This window comes from Eschrichtius robustus, chromosome 19, assembly GCF_028021215.1.
Source record: "Eschrichtius robustus isolate mEscRob2 chromosome 19, mEscRob2.pri, whole genome shotgun sequence".
Classification (NCBI taxonomy): Eukaryota; Metazoa; Chordata; class Mammalia; order Artiodactyla; family Eschrichtiidae; genus Eschrichtius; species Eschrichtius robustus.
Genome location: NC_090842.1, coordinates 20,364,058 through 20,385,360, shown reverse-complemented (window position 1 = coordinate 20,385,360; position 21,303 = coordinate 20,364,058). Strand labels below are relative to the sequence as shown.

At 41.1% G+C, this 21,303-nt stretch overlaps 1 protein-coding gene and 1 pseudogene across 1 annotated transcript; both read left to right on the top strand.

The window, feature by feature from the left end:
• Positions 1-895: 895 nt before the first annotated feature.
• Positions 896-20,904, top strand: CMTM2 (CKLF like MARVEL transmembrane domain containing 2). The gene is made up of 4 exons (XM_068529410.1): positions 896-1,156; positions 1,297-1,455; positions 19,983-20,084; positions 20,569-20,904. Exons 1-4 carry the CDS (start codon positions 896-898, stop codon positions 20,803-20,805), a joined length of 759 nt encoding a protein of 252 aa, XP_068385511.1. The 3' UTR covers positions 20,806-20,904.
• Positions 8,015-8,296, top strand: LOC137753595 (HIG1 domain family member 1A, mitochondrial pseudogene; annotated as a pseudogene).
• Positions 20,905-21,303: the final 399 nt, after the last annotated feature.

The following is a 21,303-nucleotide window of genomic DNA, read 5'->3' as shown; positions in this document are numbered from 1 at the left end:
GCGACTGTGGTCACCAAGACGATGAGGAATACCATGAAAAAAGCCCTGGGAATCGAAACCAAAGCCAGTGCCTCCGCCGCCCAAGAACCCATCCCACCCACAAGGGTACCCACAAGGGGAAGCCCAAGGGCACCTACAAGGGCAACCATGAAGCAACGCGGCCTGTCGGAGCCACCCTCGGAAGCACCCTCGCGGGCACCCTCTCAGCCACCCTCTTGGGCACCGTCGCGGGCACCCTCTCGGCCACCGTCGCGGACACCTGCGCAAGCACCATCGTCTTCTCCCTCCCGCCGCTGAGCTCGCACGCTGTCACCCATTTCAGCCCACATGTGATCATAAAATCAGGGCTGCTAAACCCGGAACACTTCTGCTTGCTCGTGCTGCCTTGTGTAAAAGTCGCGTTACATTTTCAGGCGAGTGCCAATGCTACCGCGGGGCTCTGGGCGCGGCTGCCCCAGGAGGCCACAGTTTCAGCCAACCCGACCCGAAGGCGGGAGCAGCGGCTACAGCCCCCGGCAGCCCCCAGAGGCCTCGCGAGGCCGCGTGGGGAGTGCTCCGCGCGGAGGCGGGGCCACCACCGGAGCCGGCGTGGGCGCGGGGGCTCCCGCGCAGGGTCTGGGCGGCCGCGGACACCCGAGGTGCTTGCTGCCGGGCGCGCCGGGCCCCGCGTGGGGCGCCGGCGGCGGGAGGCGGGGGGCGGCTGGGCGGAGGGGACTCGCGGCGGAGACTAGGCGCGCGCCGAGAGGGCGCTAAGCGCTGGCCTTCGCTCGTCCTTCCCGGCCGTTGGCTGAGCGCGGCCTCTAAGCAGGTCGGTGGGCATCCGGCTCGCTCAAAGGCCTGGCCAGAGACAGCAAAAATTGGGCAGGCCGTGAGAAGCTGAGAACTCCACGGCAAGATGGCTGACAAAGGCAAAAACAGCAAACCCGGGGCCGCAGCAGCGCCGTCCCCGGCCCCGGCTGCCGCCGCAGCCGCGCCGGGGGCGGCCCCTCCTCCGGGCGACAAGCCTGAGGAAAAGACAGAGGAGAAGAAAAAGTCTGAGCAGCCCAAGGATGAAGTGGGAACGAGGAAGGGGTGTCGCCGTTACAAGTGGGAATTCAAGGACAGCAATAGAGAGTTCTGGGTTATGGGGTACGCTGAGGTCAAGCTCATTAGCTTGGTAAGTGGGCCCATATCCCTGGGCAGGGCGTGGGGGGTGGGGAGTGCCCAAAGACGGGAAGGGGGAGAAGGAGCGGGCTCCCCGAGGCCTCCTCTGGCCCCAGCCCTCTGCCGTGGCTCAAAGGGCATGTCTCCCGGCAGGGCTGCCTAATAGGTTCGCTGATAATGTTCACGGGGACCACTGTGCACCCCCTCCTGACACTCATCATCACCATGGAGTTGTCCATCTTCACCTTCTTCATCATTATCTACACCTTCGCCATCCAGAGATACATGCCCTTCATCCTGTGGCCCATTTCTGTAAGTGAGGGGCGGTGGGGAGTGCCTGAGCCTGGTATGCGTTCACGCGTGTATCTTGGCACCTGGAAAGTGACTGAACAGAGAGATACGCCTCATCTCCCTTATTTGTGCTCCGGGCATGGGCTCAGACCTTCCAGTGGGGCCAGAGCAGCGGCAGCTGAAGTTAGGTAGAAAAGGCTTCCAGAAAGCCCAGCTTGGGGGTGGAGGGCCTCTTTCCTACCTGGTGGTCAAAGGAAGGAGTCTTTGCCTTCCTGAGGCTTTGCTCTCCTTGGGAGCAGGGGAGGTGTAGCAACCAGTGGTTCCTTCCAACCCCTGTGCCAGCTCACACCTGACTGGAAAGACCACTCTGAAGGTACCCCATCCCCAGAATTCAAAGAAAAAAATCAGTAATATAAAATGAGAATCAAAAAAAAAAAAAAAAAATCACATCTAAAGCAGCCTCAGATCTCCAGTGACTATCCCTGCAAGGGATATTAAGCCCAGAAGGATGTTCAGCCCAAAGCAGTCATCCACTGGAATGGGACTGAGCTGGGCAAGTTACCAACCACTCCCAGACTCTGTTTCCTCATCTGTAACATGAAGACAGTAATAATCTTGTGTGAGATTGTTCCTTAGGAGTAAAAGTAAAGCCCTTGATGCTGTGCCTGAAGACTCATGGACTTGAATCCCTGCCCATTACCTCTATAATCACAAAGCTTACCTACCTAACTCCGGACTAACCCAAGGTCCCTTGTTTATTGCACATTCACAGCATGTCTCCAGAGCCCTATGTTCACTGTTTCATTCACTTTATACATGAAATGGGTTCAGAATGGCCAAGTAACTTGCCCCCAGGTAACTCAGGTAGTAAGTGGCAGAAAAAGGATTCAAACCCAGCTTTATCAGTAGAGTCTTGAGTCCCTAACTACACTCTGTCCTGCCTACTTATTAAAAGTTATTAGGGTCCAGGGATCCACAGGTCTCAGTGGGGTAGATGAGGACTTCCAGTATCAGGAGAAAGGAAAAGAGGGCCATATAAGACTCTTGGGAAACGGATACGCAGAGGACAAAGTAAAGAGACAGGCAGAGGACAGATTCCCAGCCAAGGTGCTTGAGAAGATACTTTTAGTTCCAGCAAGATGAAAAATCATTGAACCCTGAAAATCCTCCTGCTGCACTTTCCTAAAACTACTAGAGGAAATGTAAACACTATTGCTTTAACTGAATGGCTGAGCTGGCAAAAAAAAGAAGGGGAAACACAGAGGTGCTAGAAATGGAAAACAGGAGCAGTGACAAATCAGCTGCTTCAATGTGGGTGGAAATGACCCACGAGATATTATCCCAGGAACCTAGAATATGGATTCTCATATACTCTCAAGTTAGGAGATGAGGCCTTGGTCCCAAGCAAAGTGGGGATTTAGAACTGAGAATCCTGCATAAGGCCAGTACCCTGCAAAGACTGCACCCTAAGGGAAAAGACAGAGAAGATACCTTTCACCCACACAGAGGAACAAGAAAGCATGTTCATCTCTGCCCGAGTTTTGAGTGGGGAAAAGCAAAAAAGACCACCTTGAGAAATACAAACCTTAAGCCTACACTTTGTACAGATTTGGTTTAAGTTTTTCCTACCTTCAGCCTAGAAACCTTCATGCAGCTTAGAAAATGTAGTGCCTGGGAACTGGCATAAAAATCGATCCCAATTTGATGGTATTCTGAAGAAATCCATGGGACTCCTGAAAAACAAATGCAAAATCATAATCAAAGCATAAAGAGATTCTCACAGGACAGATATGGGTGGGGGGGTGGGGGGGTACAAAAATGAACTCACAGTTCAAAACTACAAAACACCTGATTTTTAAATCCCCATGACTAAGAATCAAGAACCAGCAAAAATAAGAAATGGGAGGATTAGAACCCTGAGAATATGAGATAATAAAAGAGCTGTCAGAAAATAATTTAAAATACACTTAAATTATAAAGACATAAATAAAAGCCCTAAGAAAAGAATAAGACATTATTAGGATGGAATAGACAGATTTTTTTTAAAGTACAAGATATAATGTCTAGAATTGAACATATAGTTACTGAAATAAAAATGTCAATAAATGGGTTAAAAAGCATATCAGACAAAAGCTGGGGAAGTAATGAGCTGAAGGATGTGGGGAAATTACCCAGATTATAGTACTGACAGATAAAGAGAGAAAATATGAAAGAGAGAAGTTGAAACATAGAGTATGGAATGAGAAAGTTCATCATAAGCCTAATAGGAGTTCCAGAAGAAGACACTCAAGAGAATAGAGAAGAAATATTCAAAGTGATAGTGACTGAGAACCCGCCAGATTTAATAAGAGTGACATCACTAAAAATGGCAGAGTGGGGACTCCAAATCTCTGTCCTTCCACTAAAGCAATGATCAGGTTCTCAAAAACTGTCAGAATCGACTTTTTCAGAACTCTGGAATCTAATTCAAAACAAAACAAAACAGGAGAATGCTCAATGAAGAAAGAGGCTGTTGAATTTTGGTAAGAGAATGTTGTAGCATTTTACTTAACCTGCCTGCCATCCCTTAATCCCCAGCTTGTCAGTGGTCATGAAGACAGCCCACATTCCTGGCCACATTCCTTGCTGGTGGCAGAGGGAACAATAAAAATCTTGTTCCCAAAGAATTAGAGTTGTGTGCTTGACCTGTCTGGTGGCTCCCTGAGGGAATAGCCAGGGACTTGCCTTTGTTTCACCTGCCTCAGAGTTTTCTCAGGGCTGAAGCAGTCTCCTAGATAGCATTTGTTAAAGCATTTAAAGGCATATATACTAATCATAGCCACCCGGGGCAAGGTTTCCCAAGCAGTAGACAGACCAGAAGTTTGGGAAGGAGATGCATGGGAGAATAAGAGCTTTGAAAAGCTCCCACCTATACCAGGGAATCTAGAAGGACTGCACATGCCCAGAGCTGGACACATGCCCAGAAAAAAAACCTAAGCTTTCACCTTTGGTTGACCTTTAGGCCCTACACAAGCAGCAAGTAAAAACTAAGAGCTCTAAACATCCTGGAGAGGTGTTGAAGGAGTGCCCCAACACAAAGGCAATCTGCAAAGACTTGTTTGTTTCCAGATATTTAAGGAAATCTCCATCAAATCACTACCTGACCATTACGCTAGTGAAAAACAAAGACTTCAGTGGCCACACAAGAGAAAGAATAGTCTTTCAAAACATAGTTTAGGAAAAATCATTAAACATACAAATGACTTTAACTCACAACAAGCAGCAACAACAAACTCTGGGGAGGAGAGGCAATATGATTTCCAGAGTAACTATATTATAATATTTAAAACGTACAGTTTTCAAAGAATTATAAGGCACACAAAGAAAGAAGTATGGCCCATTCACAGGAAAAAAATATTAATAGAGACTGTCCTTGAGGAAGCCCAGATATTAGACTTACTAGGCAAAGACTTTAAATCAGCTGTCTTTAAAATGCTCAAAGAACTAAAGGAAACCAGGAGAACAATTCATGAACAAATATAGAATGTCAGTAAAGAGAAGTTTAAAAAGAAACCAAATAGAAATTCTGGAGCTGAAAAGTAATATAACTGAAGTGAAAAATTCACTAGAGTTGTTTAACAGCAGATTTGAGCAGGCAGAAGAATGAATCAGTGAACCTGAAGAAGGTCAATTGAGATTATTCAGTCTGAGGAACAGAAAGAAAAAAGAATGAAGGAAAAAAATGAACAGAGCCTAAGAGACCCATGGGACACCATCAAGCATACTAACATAGGCAGAGTCCCAAAAGGAGAAGAGAGAGAGAAAGGAACAGAAAGAATATTCAAAGAAATAGTGGCCAAAAAACTTTCCAAATCTGGTAAAAGCTAGGAGTCTACACATCCAAAAAACACCAAGTAGAATAAACTCAAAGTGATCCACACTGAGACACATTATAATAACTGTCCAAAGACAAAGACAAGGAGAAAGTCTTGAAAGTTGTAAGAGAGAAGCAACTTATCTTGTACAAGGGACCCTTGATAAGATTAACAGCCAATTTCTCATCAGACACCATGGAGGCCTGAGGGAGTGGAATGATGTACTTAAAGTCCTTAAAGGAAAAAAAAAACTGTCCACCAAGAAGTCTATCTTTTAAATTTGCTATCTGTTATAAGTTGAATTATGTACCCCCCAAATATGTTGATGTCCTAACTCCCAGTATCTGTGAATATGACCTTATTTGGAAATAAGCTCTTTGTAGATGGTCAAGTAAAGATGAGGTTATCAGTGTGGACCCTAATCCAATATGACTAGTGTCTTTATTTTTAATTTTTTTTAAATCTTTATTTTATTCGGTTGCTCTGGGTCTTAGTTGCGGCAGCCAGGCTCCTTAGTTGTGGCTTGTGGGCTCCTTAGTTGTGGCTTGTGGGCTCCTTAGTTGTGGCATGCATGTGGGATCTAGTTCCCTGGCCAGGGATCGAACCCAGGCCCCTTGCACTGGGAGCACGAAGTCTTAACCACTGCACCACCAGAGAAGTCCCAACTAGTGTCTTTATAAAAAGGAGGAATTTGGACACAGAGACAGATATATACAGAGGGAAGACAATGTGAAGAGACACAGGAAGAAGACAGGAAGGCAAGACAAGCCAAGGAATGCCTCAAGCTACAAGAAGCTAGAAGAGAAGCCCAAAACAGATCATTACCTAGCACCTTTAGATGAAGCAGGGCCCTGCCAACACCTTGATTTCAGACTTCTGGCCTCCATAACTGAGAGACAATAAACTTATGTTGCTCTAAGCCACCCAGGTGGTGGTACTCTGTTATGGCAACCCCAAGAAATGTATACAATATCCTTCAAACTTGAAATTATCCTTCAAAAATTACCATTCAAAAATGAAGGAGAAATTAAGATATTCCCATGTAAACAAAAGTTGATGGAATTTGTTGCTAGTACACCTGCCCTACAAGAAATGCTTCAGGCTAAAACGAGAGGACACTAGACAATAACTTGAAGCCATAAAAGAAATAAAGAACACCAGTAAAGGTAACTAAAATAGGTAAATATAGAAGCCAGTATTCTTGTGTTTTTGGTTTGTAACTCTTCTTTCTTTTCTGATATGATTTGAAAGACAAATGCATAAAACAATCATTTAAATCTATCTTAATGGACCACAATGTATAAAGATATAATTTGTAACAATAATAATGAGTTTTTGTGTACTGTTGAAGCTCAGCTGGTATCAGTGCAAATGAGATTGTTACATATTTAAGATACCAATTATAACCCCAAGGTAACCACTAAGAAATTAACTAAAATATATAGAGAGAAAGGAAATAAGGGAATAAAATTGGTATATTACAAAATATTAAACACAAAAGAAGGCAGTAACAGAGACATTGAGGAACAAAGAGATATGACATATAGAGAATAAACAGCAAAATGACAGAAATAAGTCCTTATCAGTAACTACTTTAAATGTACATGGATTAAATTCTCCAATTAAAAGGTAAAGATTATCAGAATGGATTTAAAAAAAACATGATCCTACTGTATGAGGATCACAAGAGAGTTACTTTAGATCCGAAGATACAAATAGGTTGAAAGTGAAAATGGAAAAAGATACTCCATGCAAACAGTAACCAAAAAAGAACTGAGGTGGCCATATCAATATTAGATTTAATGAAAGACATGAATTCTCAAAGAGGGACCAAGAAGAATAAGTAAAAATAAAGCCACACCTAGACATGTCATAGAGGCACAGCTGATCATTAGAGACAAAGGAAAACAAAATCAAACCAAAAGAAAAGACAATTTACCTTAAAAAAGAAAGCTCAAACTATTAGACTAACTTCATATTTTTCAACAGCAAAGAAAGTGGCCAGAAAACAATGGAATAATTTCTTTAAAGGGCTGAGGTGGAAAGAGTAAAAGACACAATTAGACAAAGAAAAAAAAATTTTCCTTTCACCGACCCTCACTGAAGGAACTACTAAAAGACTTCAGGAAGAAGGAAATTAAACCCAAAAGAAATGTTTGCAGTGTAAAAAAGGAGCAGTAAATAAAGAACCTAGTAAGCTTGTGGATTGACTTAAATAAACATTAAGACAGAGGTTGCTTGGTTTTTTAAAATATATTAATAGCTTAATTGGGGGGAGAGAACACTAAAACAAGGTGGAACTAAAGCAGTAGCAACACGATAACATGTAAGACCACAGTGGTGGTATATGATAAGAAATAAAAGTCCTTTATTGGGAGTGGTGGTGGGGGGATTTGGTAATAATATTAACATTAATATATTAAAACCGAATACTACTTTACTAAAGAACAGAATTCCAGCATATATATAACATCAAACCTGTTGAGGGGAAAGGGTGAAAAGAGAATAAAGAGAAATGACTTAATAGAAGGTTAAAAAGGGAAAAATAAAAAGGAATGTTTGTTATATGTTAAATAGAAAAAAAATTAAATCGTAGACATAAATCCAAATATATCATAAATGACAGCAAATATAAATGGACTATATTCTTCACTTAAAAGACAAAGAAGGAGAAGCTGGTTGGAGCCTGTGACGCCTTGTCGTTGTCTAAAGATTCTTCAGTCACTATGTCAAGCGACACAGATGTTTCTCTTTCTTCATATGATGAAGATTAGGGATCTAAACTTATCCGAAAAGCTAGAGAGGCACCATTTGTCCCCATTGGAATGGCAGGTTTTGCAGCAATCGTTGCATATGGATTATATAAATTGAAGAGCAGGGGCAATACTAAAATGTCTGTTCACCTGATCCACATGCGCATGGCAGCCCAAGGCTTTGTTGCGGTACCAATGACTCTTGGTATGGGCTATTCCATGTATCGAGAATTCTGAGCAAAACCTAAACCTTAGAAGAGGGGATGCTGTCTTGGTGTTGTTGGTGGTGCTTGCTTTAGTTAGACATCTCATATTGAGGTTATATGTTTATGTTGAAAATAAATTCTGTGGGTCGGACAATAACATGGTAATTTGAATATTGGCTTCCTTTCTTGCAGGCTTGATTTGCCTGGTGACCAAGTTACTGGTGACTAGTTCACTAGCTAGGTCATTCAGGGGAGTCAGATTAGCACAAAAACATGTCACTTTTAAATGCACTTGACAGTGGTACAATGTCCACCTTCTGATAAAATTAGTTGTAAAGAGGACAACATGCCAGTCCTGAAAATGCTCCCAGTTGCTGCAGAATATCATATGCTTTTGATGTAATGTAGGAAGCCTATTTACCCCAGTTAATTTAACTCTTTCTGACTGCCTTGTGAACTGAGTACTGTTTTTAAGGGCTGGATGGCTCTTGAAGAACTCTTTCAGAACAGTGCACAGGATACAACATTATAAACCTCCCAGCAACTATGTGTGTGTTTTTAAACCAAACCTAAAGAGCTGGTAACAGAGCTGCTTTGAAGTAGTATCTATTTCAGAATCATAGTTGTAAACATGAGAATAACTTAACTGTAGATCCCCATTTGCTCTTCTGTAATTGCAGAATTATATTTTGCTGCTGTTATATTAGAATAAATTTTAAATGGCATTTTGAAATAGAAATGTATATTTTAAGTGCTAATGCAAAGGTAAATGAAAAATACTTTTTAAATGTGTGCAGTCTTGTTTATTTTCTCTGAAAGAATCATAAATGTTAAACAAAATAAATTGCCTATAATGGAAGTGATTTATGAGCAAGCTGGTTTGGTCAGCCATTATACAAACTTCAGTATACTACAGAATGCTTTGTCGTACTTGTGAAATTCTCTTGTCTAACCTGAATTTACATTCCATGGTGATAACATGGTAAATGTAGTGTTATTAAAGTAAGTGAACACATCAAAAAAAATTTTTTTAAATAAATAAAAGACAAAGGAGGACTTCCCTGGTGGTCCAGTGGTAAAGAATCTGCCTTACGATGCGGGGGACATGGGGTTCGATCCCTGGTCAGGGAACTAGGATCCCACAACTACTGAGCCTGCACGCCACAACTACTGAGCTTGTGCACCTCAACTAGAGAGCCCACATGCCACAATCTACAGAGCCCACACTACCTGGAGCCTGCGCGCCACAACTAGAGAAAGAGAAAACCTGCACACCACAACTAGAGAGAAGCCCATGCACAAGGAGCCCGCGCACCGCAGTAAAAGATCCCACGTGCCTCAACGAAGATCCCACGTGCCGCAACTAAGACCTGATGCAGCCAAAAATAAATTAAATTAAATTAAAAATAATAATAAAATAAAATGAAAGACAAAAGGACTTTAAAAATAGATTTTTAAAATCCAGCAATGTACTAAAATACAAGGCATGTGGAGAAAGGTTATAAGAGATGGAAAAAATAAGATGAAAATACTAACTAAAAGAAAGCCAGCATAACTTTATCACCAGATTAAACAAATTTTATGTTTAAAAAAATAAGTATATAAAGAGTGTCACTACATATAGCAATTCTGAACTTGTATGTACCGAACAATATAGCCCCCCCCAATATAAAAGACAAAAATGGACTTAATTTTAAAGAAGAATTGACAAGTAGGAACCATATTGGGAGATTTTAACATGTCTCCCTCAGTAATTGATAGCTTGATCCACTGACATACATAGAACATATAGAACCCTACACCCCAGAGTAACAGGCTAGGTATTCTTTTCAAGCACACCTGGAACAATCATAAAAATTATCTTCAATGAGACCACAAAGCAAAAATAAACAAATAACAAGGAACTAATATAATACCACATTCTCTAACTTCAATGCAACACAATTAGAAATAAATCAGTAAAATTTAAATCTTTACATATTTAGGAGGAAATCTAATGTTTTCCCACACACATATGGGGATTTAGTTATATATAGTATTAGCAAATACTATCTGTAGAATGCAGCTAAACAATTCAAATTTAAATCCATATACTGAGAAAAGAAAAATGAAAATTAACAATTCATATGTCTATCTCAAGAAGGTACCAAAACAGAGGGCAGACAGCAGAAGCAAGTAGAACTACAATCCTGCAGCCTGTAGAACAAAAACCACATTCAGAGAAAGATAGACAAGATGGAAAGGCAGAGGGCTATGTACCAGATGAAGGAACAAGATAAAACCCCAGAAAAACAACTAAATGAAGTGGAGATAGGCAACCTTCCAGAAAAAGAATTCAGAATAATGATAGTGAAGATGATCCAGGACCTCGGAAAAAGAATGGAGGCAAAGATCGAGAAGATGCAAGAAATGTTTAACAAAGACCTAGAAGAATTAAAGAACAAACACACAGAGATGAACAATACAATAACTGAAATGAAAAATACACTAGAAGGAACCAATAGCAGAATAACTGAGGCAGAAGAACGGATAAGTGACCTGGAAGACAGAATGGTGGAATTCACTGCTGCAGAACAGAATAAAGAAAAAAGAATGAAAAGAAATGAAGACAGCCTAAGAGACCTCTGGGACAACATTAAACACAACAACATTCACATTATAGGGGTCCCAGGAGGAGAAGAGAGAAAGGACCGGAGAAAATATTTGAAGAGATTACAGTTGAAAACTTCCCTAACATGGGAAAGGAAATAGCCACCCAAGTCCAGGAAGCGCAGAGGGTCCCATACAGGATAAACCCAAGGAGAAACATGCCGAGACATATAGTAATCAAATTGGAAAAAATTAAAGACAAAGAAAAATTACTGAAAGCAGCAAGGGAAAAACGACAAATAATGTACAAGGGAACTCGCATAAGGTTAACAGCTGATTTCTCAGCAGAAACTCTACAAGCCAGAAGGGAGTGGCATGACATATTTAAAGTGATGAAAGGGAAGAACCTACAACCAAGATTACTTTATACCTGTCAAGGATCTCATTCAGATTCGATGGAGAAATCAAACGCTTTACAGACAAGCAAAAGCTAAAAGAATTCAGCACCACCAAACCAGCTCTACACCAAATGCTAAAGGAACTTCTCTAAGTGGGAAACACAAGAGAAGAAAAGGACCTTCAAAAACAAACCCAAAACAATTAAGAAAATGGTCATAGGAACATACATATCAATAATTACCTTAAACATGAATGGATTAAATGCTCCAACCAAAAGACAGAGGCTTGCTTAATGGATACAAAAACAAGACTCATATATATGCTGTCTACAAGAGAGCCACTTCAGACCTAGGGACACATACAGACTGAAAGTGAGGGGATGGAAAAAGATGTTCCATGCAAATGTAAATCAAAAGAAAGCTGGAGTAGCAATACTCATATCAGATAAAATAGACTTTAAAATAAAGAACGTTACAAGAGACAAGGAAGGACACTACATAATGATCAAGGGATCAATCCAAGAAGACGCTATTACAATTATAAATATATATGCACCCAACATAGGAGCACCTCAATACATAAGGCAACTGCTACAGCTATAAAAGAATAAATCGACAGTAACACAATATTAGTGGGGGACTTTAACACCTCACTTAAACCAATGGACAGGTCATCCAAACAGGAAATTAGTAAGGAAACACAAGCTTTAAATGACACAATAGACCAGATAGATTTAATTGACATTTATAGGACATTCCATGCAAAAACAGCAGATTACACTTTCTTCTCAAGTGCGCACGGAACACTCTCCAGGATAGATCACATCTTGGGTCACAAATCAAGCTTCAGTAAATTTAAGAAAATTGAAATATCAAGCATCTTTTCTGACCACAGTGCTATGAGATTAGAAATCAATTACAGGGAAAAAAACGTAAAAAACACAAACACATGGAGGCTAAACAATACATTACTAAATAACAAAGAGATCACTGAAGAAATCAAAGAGGAAATCAAAAAATACCTAGAGACAAATGACAATGAAAATACGACGATCCAAAACCTATGGGATTCAGCAAAAGTAGTTCTAAAAGGAAAGTTTATAGCAATACAATCCCACCTCAAGAAACAACAAGCATTTCAAATAAACAATCTAACCGTACACCTAAAGGAACTAGAGAAAGAAGAACAAACAAAACCCAAAGTTACTAGAAGGAAAGAAATCATAAAGATCAGAGCAGAAATAAATGAAATAGAAACAAAGAAAACAATAGCAGAGATCAATAAAACTAAAAGCTGGTTCTTTGAGAAGATAAACAAAATTGATAAACCATTAGCCAGACTCATCAAGAAAAGAGGGAGAGGACTCAAATCAATAAAATTGGAAATGAAAAAGGAGAAGTTACAACAGACACCACAGAAATACAAAGCATCCTAAGAGACTACTACAAGCAACGCTATGCCAATAAAATGGACAACCTGAAAGAAATGGACAAATTCTTAGAAAGGTATAACCTTCCAAGACTGAACCAGGAAGAAATAGAAAATATGAACAGACCAATCACAAGTAATGAAACTGAAACTGTGATTAAAAATCTTCCAACAAACAAAAGTCCAGGACCAGATGGCTCCACAGGTGAATTCTATCATTTAGAGAAGCACTAACACCCATCCTTCTCAAACTCTTCCAAAAAATTGCAGAGGAAGGAACACCCCCAAACTCATTCTATGAGGCCACCATCACCCTGATACCAAAACCAGACAAAGACACTACAAAAAAAGAAAATTACAGACCAATATCACTCATGAATATAGATGCAAAAATCCTCAACAAAATACAAACAGAATCCAACAACACATTAAAAGGATCATACACCATGATCAAGTGGGATTTATCCCAGAGATGCAAGGGTTCTTCGATATATGCAAATCAATCAGTGTGATACACCATATTGACAAATTGAAGAAGAAAAACCATATGATCATCTCAATAGATGCAGGAAAAGCTTTTGACAAAATTCAACACCCATTTATGATAAAAACTCTCCAGAAAGTGGGCATAGAGGGACCCTACCTCAACATAATAAAGGCTATATATGACAAACCCACAGCAAACATCATTCTCAGTGGTGAAAAACTGAAAGCATTTCCTCTAAGATCAGGAACAAGACAAGGATGTCCACTCTCACCACTATTATTCAACATAGTTTTGGAAGTCCTAGCCACGGCAATCAGAGACGGAAAAGAAATAAAAGGAATACAAATTGGAAAAGAAGAAGTAAAACTGTCACTGTTTGCAGATGACATGATACTATACATAGAGAATCCTAAAGATGCCAGCAGAAAACTACTAGAGCTAATCAATGAATTTGGTAAAGTTGCAGGATACAAAATTAATGCACAGAAATCTCTTGCATTCCTATACACTAATGATGAAAAATCTCAAAGAGAAATTAAGGAAACACTCCCATTTACCATTGCAACAAAAAGAATAAAATACCTAGGAATAAACCTACCTAGGGAGACAAAAGACCTGAATGCAGAAAACTATAAGACACTGATGAAAGAAATTAAAGATCATACCAACAGATGGAGAGATATACCATGTTCTGGGATTGGAAGAATCAATATTGTGAAAATGACTATACTACCCAAAGCAATCTACAGAGTCAATGCAATCCCTATCAAATTACCAATGGCATTTTTTACAGAACTAGAACAAAAAATCTTAAAATTTGTATGGAGACACGAAAGACCCCAAATAGCCAAAGCAGTCTTGATGGAAAAAAACCGAGCTGGAGGAATCAGACTCCCTGACTTCAGACTCTACTACAAAGCTACAGTAATCAAGACAATATGGTACTGGCACAAAAACAGAAATATAGATCAATGGAACAGGATAGAAAGCCCAGAGATAAACACACGCACCTATGGTCAACTAATCTATGACAAAGGAGGCAAGGATATACAATGGAGAAAAGACAGTCTCTTCAATAAGTGGTGCTGGGAAAATTGGACAGCTACATGTAAAAGAATGAAATTAGAACACTCCCTAACACCATACACAAAAATAAACTCAAAATGGATTAGAGACCTAAATGTAAGACTGGACACTATAAAACTCTTAGAGGAAAACATAGGAAGAACACTCTTTGACATAAATCACAGCAAGATCTTTTTTGACCCACTTCCTAGAGTAATGGAAATAAAAACAAAAATAAACAAATGGGACCTAATGAAACTTAAAAGCTTTTGTAAAGCAAAGGAAACTACAAACGAGATGAAAAGACAACCCTCAGAATGGGAGAAAATATTTGCAAATGAATCAACGGACAAAGGATTAATCTCCAAAATATATAAACAGCTCATGCAGCTCAATATTAAAAAAACAAACAACGCAATCCAAAAATGGGCAGAAGACCTAAATAGACATTTCTCCAAAGAAGACATACAGATGGCCAAGAAGCACATGAAAAGCTGCTCAACATCACTAATTATTAGAGAAATGCAAATCAAAACTACAATGCGGTATCACCTCACACCAGTTAGAATAGAATGGCCATCATCAGAAAATCTACAAACAACAAATGCTGGAGAGGGTGTGGAGAAAAGGGAACCCTCTTGCACTGTTGGTGGGAATGTAAATTGATACAGCCACTATGGAGGTTCCTTAAAAAACTAAAAATAGAATTACCATATGACCTAGCAATCCCACTACTGGGCATATACCCAGAGAAAACAATAATTCAAAAAGACACATGCACCCCAAAGTTCATTGCAGAACTATTTACAACAGCCAGGACATGGAAGCAACCTAAATGCCCATCGACAGACGAATGGATAAAGAAGATGTGGTACATATATACAATGGAACATTACTCAGCCAATTTATTACAACGAAATTGGGTCACTTGTAGAGATGTGGATGGATCTAGAGACTGTCATAGAGAGTGAAGTAAGTCAGAAAGAGAAAAGCAAATACAGTATGCTAACACATATATATGGAATCTAAGAAAAAAAAAAAAAGGTCATGAAGAACCTAGTGGCAAGATGGGAATAAAGACACAGACCTACTAGAGAATGGACTTGAGGATATAGGGATGGGGAAGGGTAAGATATGACAAAAAGAGAGAGTGGCATGGACATATATACACTACCAAACGTAAAATAGATAGCTAGTGGGAAGCAACTGCATAGCACAGGGAGATCAGCTCTGTGCTTTGTGACCACCTAGAGGTGTGGGATAGGGAGGGCGGGAGGGAGGGAGATGCAAGAGGGAAGAGAAATGGGAACATATTGTATATGTATAACTGATTCACTTTGTTATAAAGCAGAAGCTAACACACTATTGTAAGGCAATTATACTTCAATAAAGATGTTTAAAAAAAAAAAAGAAAAGAAAAATATTAGTATAAAGAAGAGGTTTTAAAGATCACAGGGAAAATATGAACTTTTATGCCAATAAATTATAATATGAATAATTTCCCAGAAAAACATATGATGTACAAAAATTGACTCAAAAAGAAATAGAAAAACAGGGTATAAAATAATTCATCCATGTTTTCATCTGGCACTTGTTTCATTTTTTACATTTAAATCTTTTGATTTATTTGGAGTCATTTTGGTATATGGTGTGAACCACGGCTCCAGCTTTGTATCCTGATGGCTCTCCAGCTGTTCCACCTTATCACTCAGTTTATTCATTTATTGGACAGTACAACTTTCCCCCACTGATTTGAAATGGCATTTTTGTTAAATGCTAATATCCCAAATGTGGGACTTCCTTGGCAGTCCAGTGGTTAAGAATCCATGCTTCCACTGCAGGGGGCACCGGTTCAATCCCTGATTGGAGAACTAAAATCCCCCGTGCCGCGTCGTGCAGCCAAAAAAAAATAAAAGAATAAAATCCCATATGCAGTTCATTTCTAGATTCATATTCAGTTCCACTTGTCTGTCCCTTTTTTCTCTTAAAAAAAAGGGGGGGGGGGCTTCCGTGGTGGCGCAGTGGTTGAGAGTCCGCCTGCCGATGCAGGGGACACGGGTTCGAGCCCTGGTCTGGGAGGATCCCACATGCCGCGGAGCAACTGGGCCCGTGAGCCACAATTACTGAGCCTGCGCGTCTGAAGCCTGTGCCCCGCAACAAGAGGGGCCGCGATAGTGAGAGGCCCGCGCACCGCGATGAGGAGTGGCCCCCGCTTGCGGCAACTAGAGAAAGCCCTCGCGCAGAAACGAAGACCCAACACAGCTAGGAATAAATAAATAAATAATTTAAAAAAAAAGGGGGGGGGGTTATAATATGTTGTACCATCTGGTAAAGCTTTGATCTTAAAACCAGACATGATAAGGAAAGTAAACTATAGGCCTATATTATTTGAATACAACCATAAAAATTCTCAATAAAATACTAGCAAACTAAATCAAGCAATATATAAGCAAGCAATGCATCAGGATCAAGCAGGGCATCTGCCAGGAATGTAAAGGTGGTTTCGTCTCAAAATTCTGTTAATGTAATTCACCATCTTTTATTTAAAGGAGAAAACCATTTAATCATCTCATAAGCTGCAGGAAAACTATTTAGTAATATTCAATACTAATTTTTGGAAGACTCTTGGCAAACTAGGAAAAAAGGGAACCTCCTTAATAACAGAAAACTACCCAAACCTAAAATGAACATTGCATTTCATGGTAAAATGTTAGAAGCGTTTCCTTAGAGATGCCTATTATCCCCACTTCTATTTGACATTGTGCTAAAGATCTTAGTACAATGTGACAAGAAAAACAAAGGGTATATGGATTGGGAAGGAGAAAAAAACTAGCATTACTCACTGATAATATGATTCTCTACACAGAAAATCCAAGAATCTACAGTCAAATTACTAGAACTGATTGAGTTCCACAAGGTTACAAAAAACAAAAATAGTGTTTCTGAATACCAGCAACAAATAATGAGAAAATGTGGCTTCTCAAAGAAACCATTTAAAACAGCAACAGAAACTACAGGTGTCTGAGAATACACCCGTTCAAAGATTGTAAAACTTTACATAGAGGTTATGACATTTTGTTAATGGACATAAAAGAAAAATCTAAGTAAGAGAAGAAATATACCACATTCACAGGTGTGAAGAGCTACTATCATAAAGATGTCAATTTCATTCCAAAGCAATCTCCACATTAAATGAAATTTTATAACAGAGGTTGTTTGTGGAACTCTGCAAGGTGATTCTAAAATTCTTATGGAAGAATGAAAAGAATTATAAGGATGGATTCACCCAACGAGATATTGGAATTACTCTAAAGCTTTGGTACTAGCTCAGGGGTTGACAAAGACTAATGGAATTGTAATGGACTGAATGTTTGTGTACCCCAAAAATTCATATGCTGAAATCCTAATCCCCAGTGTGGCTATACTTGCATATGGGGCCTCCAGAGTGGTAATTAAGATTAAATGAGATCCTAAGGGTCTGATAGGATTAATGTCCCTATAAAAAAAGACAACAGAGACCTCCCTCCCCCTTCCTCTCCCCTATCCCTCCCCGCACCTTGCCCACCATGGAAAGGCCATATGAGAAAATGGTGAGAAGGCAGCCAGGCAAACCAGGAAGAGAGTCCTCACCAGAAACTGAATTTGCTGGCACCTTGATCATGGACTTCTGGCTTCCAGAACTGTGGGAAAATAAATGTCTGTTGTTTAAGCCACCCAGTCTGTGGCATTTTGTTATGGCAGCCTGAGCAGACTAACATAGGAATAAAAAAGAGAACCCAGAAATAGACCTACATACATATGGCAACTTGGCATATGACAGAGGTGGCATAACACAGCTGAATGGAGTATTTAATAAATGTTCTTGGGACCATGAGAAAGAGAGAAAGAGAAACTAGGCATACCATTAAAATTAAAACTTTACAACAGAAGACATCATAAACAAAATTTTTTAAACAAGCCAATAGAAAAATGGGGTAAGGGATATGAATAGGCAGAAAACCCAACTGCCTAAAACATGTTTTTAAAAATGCTTCATTAGTAACCAGCGATCAGGAAATTAAAACAACAATGAGGTACCATTTTGACTCACCAGATGGGCAAAAATAAATGAGCGTGGTAATCCTGGGCTTTGGCAAGGACATGGGAAACAGGAGCCCCTATACGTTTGCGGGCATGAGTGGACACTAGCACAAGCCCTTTAGAGAGAAACTTGGCAATACCTCAACAAGGAAAAGATGTGCGTGGGAGGCACAGACAAGAGTGTTCACTGCAGGCACAGTCGGCAATAATAATTTCCTAAAAGGGAGAAACACCCTAATGTCTCCAGTTTGGTTTATTCATACATCAGCTAAAATTAATGAATTCAATCTCATTAATCTCAATCTCATATATTTCTCAAGATGGGTAAATCTCAAAAACTTTATTAAGTTTAAAAAGCACGTGCTATAAGATATATCTTTTTATTTAAATTTTTGAAACACAAAATAGTATATATTGTTTATGAAAATATAATATGGAGGAAAATGCTACTCTGCACTTGGGAAGACTACCCATAGGCTTGGAACACATGCAGAAGGCAGGTAAAGGGATGGAATGGTGAGACTGTAGCTCATTCCACAAAGTTTTTTTGTTTATGGTTTGTTTTTGTTTTTGTTTTTGTTTTTGTTTTGAGAGCCCTGAGGCAAATATTGCAAGACATTAACATCTGTTTAATCTCGGTGGGTCACGGCGGGTGGAGGTGGGAGTGGGGATGGGATGTTCTATTATTTTCTGTATGTTTGAAGTTTATTAAAATCCAAAACGTTGAAGAGGAAAAGAAAAGGCCTGAGACAAAGTGGCCAGGGAAGTACAACCCCCAGAAAATGGCATCAGAGAAATCAAGGGGAAAGATGGGCGTCACCCAGCACTGCAGGGTCAGCTGCTGCCCATGGGATTAAGAGGATGCGCAAGCTCTGGGCCAGCATCACCGCAGGAGTGATGGGAGACGAAGCCGGCTTGCCGTGGCCATGGTTTGGCCAACTTTGAGTTAAGTTTGGCTGTGCCGGGGAGTGACAGTGGGTGGTACTTGAGGGGAAGGCAGCATGGGAGGCAGCCCTTTTGCCCAGTCTGGGAACATCTGGACCATATCAGTATAGGGTAAGGGAAACAAATATTGAGCAAGGGCAGGACTGTGGCCGCAAGGGACGGGAAGGAGGGTGGATGATGGAGGAAGTGATATGGCCTTGCAAAGGTGGGGGCGGGGGGGAGGGGGGGTTGGTGTCTAAGAAGTAAGGTGGGGGAAGGGGTGAGCAGGGGGAGAAGAGGCAGCTGCCAGGCTCCCAATGAAGGACCAGAGTCCAACAGAACCTCCTGCCAGCAACACAGCGCACTCTGGATTCAGAAAGAGGAGCTGGCCTTCAGAGAAGAAAGATGTTGTGAGGTGGTATCCAAGCGGGACATCAATTAGTTGGAGAGTCGTGCATTTATTTAAGTGGGCACTGGAAGGGGGGAAAACATAGCCACCAAATGTGTGATTTCACAGACAGGATGGTAGCTGACGTAGCCCATAAAGGCAGTTAAGCATCCTGGATTTTGTGTCTCAACTCAAAGAGTCCAGCTGGTAGGCCACTGGTATGTCCACCTAGCCCAGTAAATTATTCATCTTCCTATATTTTTTTTTTAAATCAGGCAGAAGTTTGAAAACCATTCCCTTTGGAGGAAGCTAGGCCAGGTCTGGTGTTGACGGGGCCTCGGCTCTAAGGCTGACTCATCTCTCCCATGCTTTCAGGACCTTCTCAACGACCTGTTCTCCAGTACTTTCCTCGTCGGGGCCGCCGTCTTTGCCGTGAAAACTCGGCAAACCATGCCAATGCACTACATTTATGGTGTGGTGAGTCTTTCGTGTTGGGCTGTTTATTTGTTCAGAAATCACCTCATTTGGAGAATGGTTATTTCCCCCTAAGGAAAAGGGTCTCTTTTCACAAAATCTTGGGATCCAAGCAAAGTTTAAAGGTAAAGTGGGTCAACGTTGCCGGGGGAGAAGCCATTGAAGGGAGATGATGTCCAGGGAGCCCACCCAGCTAAGAGCTTCCCCCTAGAAGCTTGCCTGCCGGCCCCAGAGCGAAGGGCCCCGCCCAGGCGGGGTCCAAAGAGAGAAAGAAAATGTGGTGAGGTGACCCGGCCGCAGGGCTGGGGATCAGAATCGGGGAGCTGAGGCCAGGGGAGGGGCAAACCCAAAGTCTCTCTGGGGTCTGGCAGTTTGAGGGGTCAAGGGGAGGGGTTAAACAGCACCTACGGACAATCAGAAGCCGGGAAGGAACTGTGACAGCTTTGGAAGGAAAAGCACAAGTAACGAGGATTCTTTTGTTTCCCAGATCCTCATCGGTGTGGCTGCACTTTTTGCTTTAATAGATGTTTGTCTTCAAAAGAAACACTTCAAAGGCAAGAAGGTCAAAAGGCATGTGCTGATTCCTCCAGGAAAGGATAAACAGGGCGAAAAGCCAAAGGAAGGAGAAAAACCAGGGGAAGCAGGCAAGGGGAGGGCAGGGGTACCGCCACCGCCGCCGCCGCCGCCGCCGCCGCCGCCGCCTGCCAAGGGCGGCAAGAAGTGAGGCCGAGGCGCCCGGGGTCGGAAGTGGCCGTGTATCTTACCGCAAAACATGTTTCCACTGTCTAACTTGTCTTTTCTCTAGAATGGTCTTCCTTTCCATTTCAACAACTCTACCTTTGCTTGGAAAAGAAATTTCTCCTTAAATGGATTTTAAAAGCTTAAAGTTGACGTAAACGTTATTTTGTTCATTCAACAAGAGTAGCCGAAGGTTTTGGCGCAGAGGGTGAGGCTGGAGTGGGGCCTCTGGAGGTGCTCAGGGCACGGAAGGTTTGGGGGACCAGAGCGTGGGTGATACCAGCTGTCAACACCGACCAGCCAAAGGGGCCAAAGGAAAACGAGAGACTGGAAAAGAAAAGGCTGCATTTTGTTCACATTGACATTTTCATGTTACATTTCTATACATTTCAAGAACAGGGAAAAACAGACATATCACTCTGCAGGGTCTCTGCACAGAGAGGAAATAGAAAGCAAGAGGCGTTGGCACAAAACAGTTAGAAAC

What these genes read in the sequence shown, in the direction of transcription:
- CMTM2 (XM_068529410.1), top strand. Translation starts at nt 896, where the DNA reads ATGGCTGACAAAGGCAAAAACAGCAAACCCGGGGCCGCAGCAGCGCCG. An exon ending in AGGTCAAGCTCATTAGCTTG is followed by an intron (nt 1,157 to 1,296) that starts GTAAGTGGGCCC and finishes GTCTCCCGGCAG; the next exon opens with GGCTGCCTAATAGGTTCGCT. An exon ending in TCATCCTGTGGCCCATTTCT is followed by an intron (nt 1,456 to 19,982) that starts GTAAGTGAGGGG and finishes CCATGCTTTCAG; the next exon opens with GACCTTCTCAACGACCTGTT.